This window comes from Mesocricetus auratus, unplaced genomic scaffold (genome assembly GCF_017639785.1).
Source record: "Mesocricetus auratus isolate SY011 unplaced genomic scaffold, BCM_Maur_2.0 Super-Scaffold_100030, whole genome shotgun sequence".
NCBI classification, from domain to species: Eukaryota; Metazoa; Chordata; class Mammalia; order Rodentia; family Cricetidae; genus Mesocricetus; species Mesocricetus auratus.
This window is the reverse complement of record NW_024429211.1, coordinates 7,851,864-7,865,342: the sequence shown is the minus strand read 5'-3', so window position 1 is coordinate 7,865,342 and position 13,479 is coordinate 7,851,864. Positions and strand designations below refer to the sequence as shown.

Here is a 13,479-nt window from a genome sequence, read left to right as displayed (position 1 = left end):
GTGTGGCCCTAAAGTTAATTTTGAACTCCTGTTTGCACTTCTAGAATTCTGTGATTACAGGAATCCACCCAGTTTCAAGACTGACTATTCCCTCTACCTTTCCAACTAAAAAGTTTGCTTTCTTTCCCTGGTATTCCATACCAGGCACTACCAAAAATATATTTTTTAAAATAATGATCAATAGGTGTGCCATAGTGAGACTTGTTCAAATCCTGGCTCGGGTGACCCCATCTTAAAGCTGTTCCATGGGCCACACTGCATCAAAACAAACCATTCTCCCCAAAGTTGGACGGTGCTCCTTTCCAGGAGCACCAGGATCACTGGTCAGGGCAACGTCTGGCTTTGTTTATGCTTTAAGTTGTCTGAGTGTGTAGTCATCTCTGCTGCTTTCACCACTGGGTCGTGCTCTGAACACAGGCTTGGTCTATTCCGCTGTAGACTTACAGACACATTAAAAAAAATACTTCATGTGTAGGAGATTGTGAGATGGTATGATGGTTCAGTGCTGAGAGCACCGGCTGCTTTGCAGAGAACCGGGGTCTGGTTCTCGACATCAAGACAGTTGCTTAAAGTTTAAGTTTCAGGAGATCCAGTGCCACCTTCTAGTCTCCTTGGGCTCTCTCTCTCTCTCTCTCTCTCTCTCTCTCTCTCTCTCTCTCTCTCTCTCTCTCTCTCACACACACACACACACACACACACTATGGAACCCTGGCTGTCCTGGGGCTCACTGAAGAGACCCCGCTGGCCTTGAACTCAGAGATCTGCCTCTCTATGCCTCCTGAAAGCTGGAATTAAGGGCAGGCATCACCGTGCCCAGCTTGTACGTGAATAAGACAGGAAAAAACGTGACGCATTGGGATGACCTAGAACCCGAGAGTACATAAGAATTCCAAGCAATGGGAAAAGTCAACACATACTCAGCTAGAAACGTTACTTTATTTTAAAACATATACAGAATAATAAATATTATCGGAAAACTTGATAGCCTTTTTATCTACATAAGGCAAGTATAACATGCTATGACTACTTCTATGAAGCAAAATATAAACAACTCTTAGACACTGATTATTATGTATGTGTACTAACTACATTTTCCCCTACTACATTTATGTGGGGGGGGGAACTTTTATGCAACCAACATTTGGCATTCTTTTTAATTTATGTTTTTTCTTACTATATTCATTTCACGAGGGGATAATAATTATCCTTTTAAAAAGCAAAAAAAATAAATAAAGGAATACAACTTTTAAAAAGCCACACCTTCAAATTCTTGTAAAGTGCAAAAATACACTGATAGGGTGAAATGCAAGACATTGTAACAAAGAAATATTCTGAATTTTTCAAGGTGACCCTTTGGCACTAGTGTTTTGGGAGCCCCTGACATTCACGTGACATCAGATAATTCAGTATCAGGGCTAAGGTGCTTAGAAGCAGGAAGTCCAGTGTTTCTCATGGCAAATTCAACGGCGACAGAATTGATGGGTCACATACGCAGGACAAAAACCAAAGAAGAGCATAAAAGGAGCTGTCACACCATTGTAACTGGATCTTCCGATTTTTTTTTTTGAAGGCTATGTTTTATTTCCTCATTGTACAACAGAACGTGTAAACCCTTAAACAAAATTAAGTCTTAAGGAATCATGCACACTTAACACACCCAGGGTTCCCTTTAGTTGTTTTGGTGTTCAAGGCTACATGCTCTACAGTAGTCTGGATCAGGCTCCAAAAAGGCTGCGAGCTGAGTTTAATCACACACCTCCCCCGGAACAGTTCTCAGCGTGGCGCGCCTGCCTGCAGTTTAGAATCGAGCGACCTGAAGAACCCTCCTCCCACAACTTTCGAGGTAGAAAAACTGAGACACGGGAAGGTTTAAAAAAAAAAAACTCACATATAATCTCACAAGTCAGGAGAAAGTCGGGAAAAGGAAAAATAAGTCCCCTGGAGCTGGAGAGATGGCTTGGTGCCTGAGACCACCTGCTGCTCCTGCAGAGGACTCAGGTTGGCTCCCCAGGGCCCACGTGGTGGTGCTCAAGCAGCGGTAACTCCAGTTCCTAGGGGTCCAGCACCCCCTTCTGGCCTTGGCAGGTACTGCATGCAAGTGATGCACATGCAGGAAAAGCCCATACAGCCATGAAATAAAAATAAATCTTTAAAAACAAACAGACAACAAACAAATAAATAAACCCTCCCTGGATCCATGGGCCTATGACTAAACTTTGAAATTACTTTGGGTACATTTGAAAATAGATGTTTATTTACACGGTCATTTTTTTTCCCTACGGAATATCAATTTTTTTAAATAGATGTCTTTTGATGCAATAACTATTAATTTTAAAAATATCCTTTTGTTTCATTAAACAACACATGAAAAATGTGCATGACAAAATTAAGCAGAGATGATGGGCCAAACACTCATTACTACTCCTATAATTCTTAATATCCTTGAATGTATAATACAGTGTACGAATCTTGCAAGATGTGAAAAATCACTTAAAAGCTAAATGACAGACCCTTAAAATTCACCAGGAAATGACTGTCATATGTAAATGAGAAATGAAAAAATGTTTAGGCCTTCTACCTGGTAAACCGTCTTGTAATGGGATGGCTGTGCCAAGTGGTCTTTTGCCAACTCAACAAAATCTAGCAATGAATATAAGTAAAACAAAGGGAAACTGTGGCTATGGCCTTAGAAAGTCTGTGCTAAGGAGCTAATAATACGGTTTTGGTCCCTGAGAAGGCTTAACACCAGGATTCTATTCAGTCCTGCCTGAGCAGATGAACAAGCTCCTTGGTGTCAGACACTCTGAGAATACTTCCTTAGACCTCCTTCACACCGTCGCAGGGTTTTCTAGAGGTCACAGGAATACTAAGACCAATAGGCATCAGAGAGGAACTCTGCTCTACTAGATCAGTGTGGAATAAAAGTATCACAGCACACAACAATTGTAATACTCAGGAGGCCCAGTGTAACGACATATGCCTTGAAGGCCAGCCTGGGGTACACAATATGACCCCTTTTAAGGGGGTAAAGAGAAAATGAATTATGCAGCAGGACAGCAGTCCTATGCTCATCAATTCTCAAGTTTCCACAGACCATCTGGTTTCCCACATCTAACAAGCACTGCATCTGAGCACTTTACAGAAGCCTAGGGACCAGCTTCTAAAAGTTCAGCACAGTATCTGCCAGCAACTGAGCTGTGGCGGACAAAGGAGGGGGCTCTGTGCCTGCACGTTTGAATACGAGCCTATCAAAAGTAGGCGCGAGCAGACTAGGGATGTAAAACTCTTGCCTAGCACACATCATACCCATGTTTCAAAGATAAAAGAAAACAGATATGAAACTTAAGGAAGGAAGGAAGATCAATACATTATTTCCGTGATACAAGTGGAAATGACGTTAGGCAGAACAAAATGGCTTAGACAACGGAAATGAAATAGAATCTGACTGTTGAACAAGCGGCAACAAAGTATGTTTTACTGATGTTCTAACAGAAACAGCTACGGTGACCATCTCGGTGACCAGCTACGGCACTGGAAAGACAGCTCCACTCCAAAGGTACCAGTGTAGGCAGTGACGTCTTCCGCCTCGAAAACCTCCACAGATGCTACACTTGGTCAGTACTTACTTAAAACAGAAAACAACCTTTCAACTGTAAAGATATGTATGAGCAAAGGCATTGTCTAAGTAGAAGAGAGAAATGGCCTCAATGTCTTCCAAGTGCAGTTCTCTATAAACTGCTACCAATATTTTTTATTTTGATGATTTTAAAGAGTTGGGGGAAAAGTACATAATAGGCATGTTTTCTTAAGTTTTATCAGAAATAACCTCCCCCCAAAAAATATATCATAATGAAAGGGTTTCCTATTGGAGAAACCAATAAGAGATTCCTTTGCATTCCAGACTTCCTTACAAAGCTCTTATTGGGGAATTTTTACTTTCACTTGCATTTCAAAGTGAATTGTGAAAACTGAATTTGTAAAACAGTAGTAAGGATACAAATATGTGCACTATGTTTAATTTGAAAACTGGACCCTATTCCTGACGGTTACTGGGGCATCATTTTCAGACTTAAAAAGCAGTGAGTTCCTCTAGAACAAAAGTATGAATCCTACTGAAGCAATCTGCTGATCAGATGGAACCCTGGGCGGTCTTACTGTTCCAGAAGGAGAACTATTAATACTATGAAATTTTGCTTCACATACAAAATATTAATACCTTTTAATATTCATGGTGAAACTGTGAATCAAAACTTCAGGTACATCAACAGATGCATTTAAACTAAGTTCCACAATAAGTAGCAAAATGAACATGGTAATTTCCACATTATAAATTTCTTCCTTGTACTAGTATAGCTATGTTCTTACCTCAGAAATGTTAATATTAAAATTATATTGATCCTGCTACATCACACTTTCCAATTATGTTCAATAATTGGAATACAGGAAGGTTTATACTCCTAAAGATACTGATGATTAAAAATATTTCAAGAGCTGATACAAAAAAAAGAATGAACTTGAACACGTGCTAACTACTGCTTTCTGCAAGGTTTTCAGCTGTTTAAATCATTCTGTTGCTGTTCCTCACAAATCACAGACTGAATACACCGAGGTCATCATTCATACAATTCACTGAATCTGACAAATGAGCCAGACAACCAGATTCTTTTATATTAAACTAGTATTTATTTACCCTGTTTATTCTACTACTCAGTGAACTACTCTCTGGGGTCTTTACTTGAGAGATGGCCTTTTTATCTGGAAAAGCACATTTGTTTTAGTGAGAAGTTTAATTGGGTATTATTAAAATCCATGTTCTACCTCAGCTAACTTATTTTATCCAACCCCATTTTTAAACTTGGCATATTACATCTAGATAAAAAAATAATGCATGTGGAATACACAACATCTTAATGTGTATATTATATAATGTTATGTTGTATCCCTTTGTACCTTGCTCCAATTAAAAGCATGGGGAAGGCTACTATGTATAGGAGAATCATTTCTGTTCTAAAACACTGTGTTATTAACAGCTATTTTCCATTTAAGAAGGCTGATCTGTTTTGCTGTTTGTTTTGGATGCAGGGTAGCTGATCTGTTTTGCTGTTTTGGATGCAGGGAATCAAACCTGGGGTCTTGCACACAGTCAGAAGGTTTAGTAGGATGTCTGGTTAAGAACTCCAGAAGGTTCTACCATTTCAAACAACAAGAAGGCTAAACTGTTGTCATCTTTGCTAGAAACTCCCTTAGAAATTATGCACTTTATAGAAACACTCCTAAGCTGTATCCTTGACTTGTTTACTAAACTCCTGTGGTATGTACTTAATAGACACTCTCTACTTTAACAACCTTTCTGTCAAGTTTAATGGTTTTATTTTTTCTGAATGGATACAAATGCCTCCTGAAACAGAAAGCAGGTATTTTTCATAATGGATCCAGGTAGCACAGGTTAAATGCAAACAAAGTATCTCTTCAAACTTAATCAGTTGTCCTTAACTGGACAACGATACAGAAATGGGTCAGTTTCCAATTTTCCCCGTACTTTTTGTTTTCACTATCTTCCACTGAGCGTAGGTAGCATCCTCTTCTAGCTGCTTTACGTATCTATAGTTAGAACATTTAACATATTACACAGCAACAGTTAAATTAAGTGAATGCTTCAAATGATAAAGGCACTAAAATTGATCTGAGCTATTGGGAAGTCACCCTGTCGACGGAGCCCTGTACCACCATCATCAACTCCTCTCTCTGCTTACTGCTGTTTTGGGGCACATGTAGGAGAGCCAAGTTGTTAAAGGACTAAAATCAACTCAACTCATATACCTCCTATTTGGGTAAACTACCTGAATGCTATACGTGCTGAACATGTTTACTGCACAGAGCCAGATTTCACAAGAGTGTCTGCCTTTCCCAAGGTGCTTAGGTGAGAACATCTGCTTCCCTACAAAGACTAACTAGAAAGACCTCTCACCCTTATTATCTGGTTCAATCATGTTAAAGTATCTTAAACAAAACGAAAGCGTCTAGGTTAATGGAAATGAACACAGGATTAGTCTCATCAGAGAGAGCTCACCCCCAGGTAACCATTGGGAGCTTTGCGCCGCAGAGGTCTGGACCCCACCCTGGTGCAAAGCAAGGCTCCCTACTGTCCGCTAGATCACTAGCTGGTACACAGGCAACCCTCACCGAGAGTCTTTGTTCCGCTTGGCATCTAGTCCAAAACCACAGACCACCGCCGCCCCACCCCCCTCCAATGCCTGTCCCTTCGAGGCCCCGGAACCTCCATCGCATCTTAGTCTGTTTTCATATTGGACTTGTTCATCTCCCCAAGGTTGAAATTGAACTCTTTGAACACCTGTATGAGGACGATCCCCACGGAGACAGTTGTAAATCCACAGGCCATGCCCAGGAAGTCCACCAGGCCCACATTGCTCCACTCCCGGAAGAGGATGGCGGAAGCCAGGAGGACCAGCGTGGTAAACACGACGTAGTAGATGGCCCCGAACACAGAAGAGTCGAAGCACTCCAGGGCCTTGTTGATGTACCTGAATTGGACAATGATGCTGCAGCCCAGGACGGCCAGGAGCACAAGGCACAGGCAGAGGGCTCTCTGGCTAGAAGGGTTGTTATGCAAGATGTCCTGGGCCGCCAGCCCGATGCCCTTGGTGGAAGGCACGGTGAAACTCCCCAGCAAGGAGCAGATGCTGATGTAGACCATGATGTTGGTGGGCCCGTGGGCTGGTGCGATCCAGAAGATCAACAGCAGCAGCATGAGCAGCACGATGCACAGGTAGCCCACAAACACTGCAAGACAAGACGGCACACGGTGACCGGGAAAGCTGCCCCCATCAGAGGCCCCCCAGGAGGGCAGAGCCCCAGCCACTTCCATCGGGGAGAGAGGGCAGGCAAGCACCCGACAGCTCCGGCTTGTCTACTACAACCACTAAGCCCACTCCACAGAAACTATCCCCGTCATTACTCATCATGCACACAGTCACAGGAATCAGGAAGCGGCTCAGTGGTTAAAAACAACAACAACAACAAAAAAAAAACCACTCGCCCAACATACTCCGAGAGGCTCTGTGTCTGACCCTCAGCATGGTAAAACAAGCATGTGCAGCCGCAAGGGTAACATGAAACCGGAACTGTTGCCTTCTTCAGGAATGCCTGTGTCCAGGAATCTTGGCCTTGTGTCCTTTACCATTAAAGACCTCACTGTAATTCTGCCTCTGTGTAACCCTATCCAACCAGGCCACAACTACCCAAGGACCCTCCAAATGTATGGAGACATATTCTAATGATAAATAACTACTCCCAGGACTCCCAGAGCCAAGTCTGGGGTAGCTGAAGAAATTATGATCACTTCTGTTGACAGGAAGCCCTCTATAGCTCTCCCAGAAATGTGAAATCCTGCTCCAAAGTGTCTTACCTACTAATGTTTGTTGTTTGTTTGGTTGGTTGGTTGGTTTTTGCTTTGTTTTTTTTTTTTTTCTTTTTTTCCCCTTTTGGTTTTTCAAGACCTTGTAGTTTTGGAGGCTGTCCTGGAACTTGCTCTGTAGACCAGGCTGGCCTCGAACTCACAGAGATCCATCTGCCTCTGCCTCCCGAGTGCTGGGATTAAAGGTGTGCGCCACCACTGCCAGGCTTTAACGACTGATGTTTCCGTGACCTACTCTATCAGCATCATTAACAGAAACACACTTAAAAATCTGAGGTTAAGAGCCCTGGTTGCTGTCTCCGAGTTCAATTCCCAGCACCCACATGGTGGCTCACAACCATCTATAGTGAGATCTGGTGCCCTCTTCTGGCCTGCAGGCACACACGCAGACAGAACACTGAATACATAATAAAAACACAATACAAATCTTTTTTTTTCTTCTTTTAAAAAAAGCAAAGCTAGTCGTATGACGGAATTTGTATTTTCTGATAGACTGGGCCTTGTGTTGTCAGACTGGTCCCGGAAAGCCTAAGCTCAAAGGATCCTGCCAGCACAGCATTTGTATACCTGAGACGGTAGGTACATGCCACCTCTGCACCCAGCTGAGAGTCCATTACGGGATACCTACCAGACTGACGATACTGAGGGCGTGACGGGGCACAAGCTAAGATGAGGATAATCGGGAACTGTGGCAGTGTCTAAGCCCATATACCCTTTAGGGCAGTGGTTCTCAATCTGTGGTCCTCGACCCCCACTGAGATGGTAGAACCCTTTCACAAGGGTCACCTAAGGCCATCGGGAAACACTGATACTTTATTACGATTCAGAACAGTAGCAAAATTATGGTTACCACGACATGAGGACCTGTATGAAGGGTCACTCGGCATTAGGAAGGTAGAGAGGACCACTGCTTTAGGGGATGCATACAATGGATGCGGGTGAGGTACACAGAGCACACATAACCACAAGTCATCCTATATTCTCCGCAACTTCCAAATATCCTCTTCGACTTATAAGTAAAAAAAAATCTGGTAATGATCATCGGAGCTAGAAACTATGCGGCAAAGGAGTCCTTGTACATGGTTCAGACCCATTAACATTTTTACAAATACAACATCCATATGTAGGCTGAAGGATGACTGTTCTTCCTCTGGTTGGGACTTCAAGAATTGTCCTTCATTTCAGAGGGTCACACCGCTGATCACAGTGCTCACGCCGACGGCATATGCTTAGAGTAAGCCACGAACGTGACTTCTCCCATCGGTTTACATGTACAGCTCCCAAAATCTTTCCAACACTCACATTTTGGGTGGTCTGCCCACTTCAACACGCCTCTTCCCATAGCTGCACTCGAACGTCAAACATTAGAAAGTAGAGTCCTACTATATGGCTCCTTCACACAGTTAGCTATCACAGAGCAGTTAGTATCGACTGCTCTGAAATTCCACGCACTTCACACTCTGGACTTCCCAGATCTGGAAGCCGGCTGGAAATGCAGATCAGTCAGCGCAGGCACGCACAGCAACACGTGTGGGCACGCAAAACGAGAGAGCAGGCATTGGGACCTCAGGCCCTCGGGAGTGAGAAAAGAGAGCTACTGAGCGCCGTCCCGGAGGCTGAAAGCCGAGAGCATCTCCTACAAACGGGCAGAGTGGAACGGAGAGCAGCGAGACCGGTACCCGCAAGCACAGACCACCACCTAATTGTGGGGCAGGTTTGGGGGTGTGGGTAGCAGTTCAGAAGCAGGCTGAGTGTAAGCCGGCAGGCAAGGGGTCAGCAGCGGAGTGTGAGCGTGGGTCTGCCTGGGTTTGCTCTCCCGGGGAAGGGGATTATAAAGAGCCTTGAGGCTGGAAGGGACAAAGCCAGATGGCATTTCACAAGGATCTCTGGAATCCAGAAGCAGGAACCGGACGTAAGGGTGGGAAGGGGGTGGGGTCAGCAAAACCGGGTCTCGCCAAAGGCAGCCACGAGAAGGGCAGTAGAGGCAGCCAGCGTGGTAGACGGGATGGAGAATGGACAAGAACACCAGCCTCCGTGGGCGCTCACACGGCAGCCTGGGTAGCTATGCGTCAGAATGGAGGGCTCCCATGCAGGAAAACCTCTTTGTTTTCCTGTGCTCAACCTGAGTTTCTCATTTCTCAGATGCCCACAGATCTGTGTGCCAAGCAGGTTTTTCTTCTTAGAAGGAGACAGTTGACACGCTTCGTCTTTAGCAACTCATGAAGCCTAGGTCATGGACACGCTATTCTTTTACTTATTTATTTATTTATTTATTTATTTATTTATTTTGGTTTTACGAGACAGGGTTTCTCTGTATTGTTTTGGAGGCTGTCGGTCCAGCCCGGCCTCGAACTCACAGAGATCCACCTGCCTTTGCCTCCCGAGTGCTGGGATTAAAGGTGTGCACCACCAACGCCAGGCCGGGCATGCTATTCTTATTCTGCCTCTAAATCTGACCTTTGCACATTAAAAAAAAAAAAAGTGCATATGTTTTCTCTCCTAAACTAAGCTTTTGCTTTCTGGAACGATGCCGCCAGCACTGAGACTGCGCACATCCTAGCCCCTCCCTAAGCGTCTCCTTTCTTCCTGTGTCGCTGTCTCATTCGGGGTCTTGCCATTGCCAACCCTGAAACACACACCCCAGGGTTACCTGGATTGGTCAGCTTCTCCTCCAGCTCGGCCTGAGTTGTCACACTCTCTGACTTTGGGGAATGGATAATCAGCACGACGGAACCTGCGCAGCTTAGCAGACACCCCAACTTGCCCAAGATGTTGAGCTTTTCCTTCAGAAGATAAGAAGCTAAAATGGACCTTCAATTAAACGAAAGAAATCATTATAGTTTGAATCAAACTAGATGACTTGCTTCTGCTAATACTTTACCTAAGAGACTTTATTTCTAGGTGTAATTTACATTCATTGAGGTTATTTTTTTAAGTTTTTATTTGCATTTTGGCACTGAGAATCAAATCCAGGGCCTTGCACATACGTTAACCCTGAGCAACATGTACATCCAACCCATCATTTAGTTTTTACAAGGAAAACTAATTTTCCCATTAGAAATTTACTGACATTTTATTTCAACACAATTGGATCTTTATATCATTTTCATGCATAACCAATAGGTAGCTGATAATATCTTAACTCATATTACTGTATATCTTAATTATCTCATAGATATGAAATACATGAGTAGAAGTAGTTTTTTTTGTTTTTTTGTTTTTTTTTTGCTTTTTTTGTTTTTTGTTTTTTCGAGACAGGGTTTCTCTGTGGCTTTGGAAGCTGTCCTGGAACTCACTTTGTAGACCAGGCTGGCCTCGAACTCACAGAGATCCGACTGCCTCTGCCTCCCGAGTGCTGGGATTAAAGGCGTGCGCCACCAACGCCCGGCAGAAGTAGTTTTATAATTGACCAAAACCCAAAAATATTCCCTCCTTATTTATAAAAGCAAACAACACACATACACATAAACCAAAGAAAAATACAAAAATGCTGGCCATAACTAAAGTATGAAAGAAGAAATATGGATGGTTATTTTTTCACTAGTACTCAAAACCTTAAAAATATGGTACTGCTTTTTTTTAGATAAAAGTGATATATAAATTCATCAATGTGTTTCATATTTCCCCTTATAATGTCAGTATACAACCTGAGCTGGAAAAACTAGCTTTTCATTAGGTAATTCCTATACCGATGCTATCTATGCTGACTGCTCTTTTCTATGCTGAAGATATCCAGAAGACATGAACACCCAGGAACAGGGCGCAACAGGCTCATGGATTATTTTCTTTGACATATAAGGCCCCAGACAGGATCACTATTGAAGCTAAGACTACAAAGTTAATGAAGAGGCAGGAGAAATGTCCCCTGTTCTCACTGAAATGAAGTGACAAACAACAATTAACAGGAAGAAACATACCTAAAATTACTTAGTGGGATGTTCATAGCAGCATTATTTGTAATAGCCAGAACTTAGAAGCAACCTAGATGCCCCTCAACCGAAGAGTGGATACAGAAAATGTGGTACATTTACACAATGGAGTACTACTCAGCAGAAAAAAACAATGGAATCCTGAAATTTGCAGGCAAATGGATGTCACTAGAAGAAACCATCCTGAGCGAGGTAACCCAGTCACAAAAAGAGAAACATGGCATGTACTCTCTCATATATGGATTTTAGACATAGATCTGGGGAGTGCCAGCCTACAATCCCATGGCCAGAGAGTCTAGGAAACAGAACCTTCATTCAGTGGCTGATGGAAGCAGAGACAGACTCCCACAGCTAAGCACTAAGCTGAACTCAAGAAACCCAGTGTCAGAGAGGGAGGACTGATGACCAAAGGGGTTAAGACTGGGCTGGTTTAACCCCCAGAAACAGCTGACCTGACAAGGGTTAGCTCTTGAATCCCAGACTGATGGCTGGGAATCCAGCATGGGTCTGATCAAGACCCCCTGAATGTGGGTGTCAGTGAGGAGGCCTAGGGAATCTATTGAGCCTTGGGCAGCAGATCAGTACCCATCCCAAGTATACACACGGACTTTGGACTCCCATAGAACAATGTGAGGTGCACTCTCACCCTGAACTCTTGAGGGTTGGGTCTAGGCCCTGCCCTGGATGAAATGACAGACTATGGACTCCCCCATGGAGGGCCTCACCCTCCCTAGGGAAATGAGGGGATATTGGGGGGGGCTGGGAGGAGGGCACGGGAGGAGGGGAGGGAAAGGGAGAGGGACCTGGAATTGACATGTGAAGCAACCTTGTTTCTAATTTAAATAATTTAAAAGTAAAATATATATATATATATATAAATTACTTAGTGTGTACTATCACTTGTATTTTTTTTTAAGGGAAATGAGACCACGAGGTAGACTCTCACTGTGCAGCCCAGGTTGGCCTGGAACTCATGACACAGTCCTCTTGCCTCAGTCTCCCAAGTCATAAATATCTGTCAATGGCTGGGCATTACAGCATGTTGCAGCCTGCAGTATTACTGGGAAATTAAGTCATCAGAAAGGGAAGGAAGAGGTCGAAAGTGAATGAGAAGGAAGATAGGTGAGAAATTATAGAATTAATAAATATGCCAAAAAGCAGAAGGGAAGGGTTATCTCTGGGGAACAAGGGGAGGCTGGTTGAAAAAGAACAAAGTCTAGAGTCAGGTGTGTGTGAAGGGTTATAGTGAAACCTGTTACTCTGGGTCCCAACTAGTGTACTTACATATTTAAGAAAAAAAAATTAGAGAAAAATTAAGGCCAGATGGTTAAAACTTAAATATCATCTTCACAGGAAAATGTGGCTATGGATGAGTAGGTGGTTATGTGGCTGGGACAAGGCCCTCCTCAGCTCTGGGAGGAGGTACCAAGTCACAGGTAAGCGAGGGACCCAAAAATTGTCTTTATGGATAGTCCGTTCATCTTTGCAGCTGCCCTTAGGAAAGCCGGTGAGCAGGGTGTCTGGGCAAGGTGACCTTGGATTCATGAGACGCTCCTTTAGGGGCTGTTCTCGTTCCTAGTTATCCAAAGAAATACTTAGGGACTGCACTCTGGGGCATCATTTTCTGAGACGCCAACACGAGACATAAAAACCCACATGTCAGGGTCCTCCGGCCATCAACCAGATACGGCTGCCTCACGTACTCACAAGAGAAGACGTGACTCCTAGGGAGTACCTGACTCTGGACCACCCTGCAGCCTCTGCCAAATTCCAGAAACAGACCTGCGACTTATCTGCCTAGTCACTAGGGCGTAGGCTTAAACGATAGAAGGTGTAATGTGAAAGATAAAGTTAGAATCTGCAGTGAGGTTACCAGAGGACGCAGGATGCCCTACCCATCCCACTGACCTTCGCTACGCCAGGCTCAACGCAGCTGCAGCACACACCCCATTCCTTCCCCTCCTCCCTTCCCCTGTATAAATCCCTTCGGGGTGAAATAAAGTCGTCGCCTTGATCAGACTCCCGTCTTGGCATCCATTCCTGTATCCCCTGCCCTCCATCTTTCTCCTAGGTATCTACCAGGCCCATGCTGAATGTCCTGTGGGTCGGGGACAC

The 13,479-nt window shown here is 43.9% G+C and overlaps 1 protein-coding gene across 1 annotated transcript in view; it reads right to left on the bottom strand.

The window, feature by feature from the left end:
- Positions 1-917: 917 nt before the first annotated feature.
- Nipa1 (NIPA magnesium transporter 1) overlaps positions 918-13,479 on the bottom strand; it is a 34,405-nt gene continuing 21,843 nt past the window's right edge. Inside the window, exons 4-5 of the mRNA XM_040733274.1 lie at positions 10,086-10,246; positions 918-6,801 (exon numbers count right to left, since the gene is read on the bottom strand). Of these exons, the coding sequence (XP_040589208.1) occupies positions 6,290-6,801; positions 10,086-10,246 (673 nt within the window). The 3' untranslated portion in view covers positions 918-6,289. The remainder of the gene's footprint in view (positions 6,802-10,085; positions 10,247-13,479) is intronic.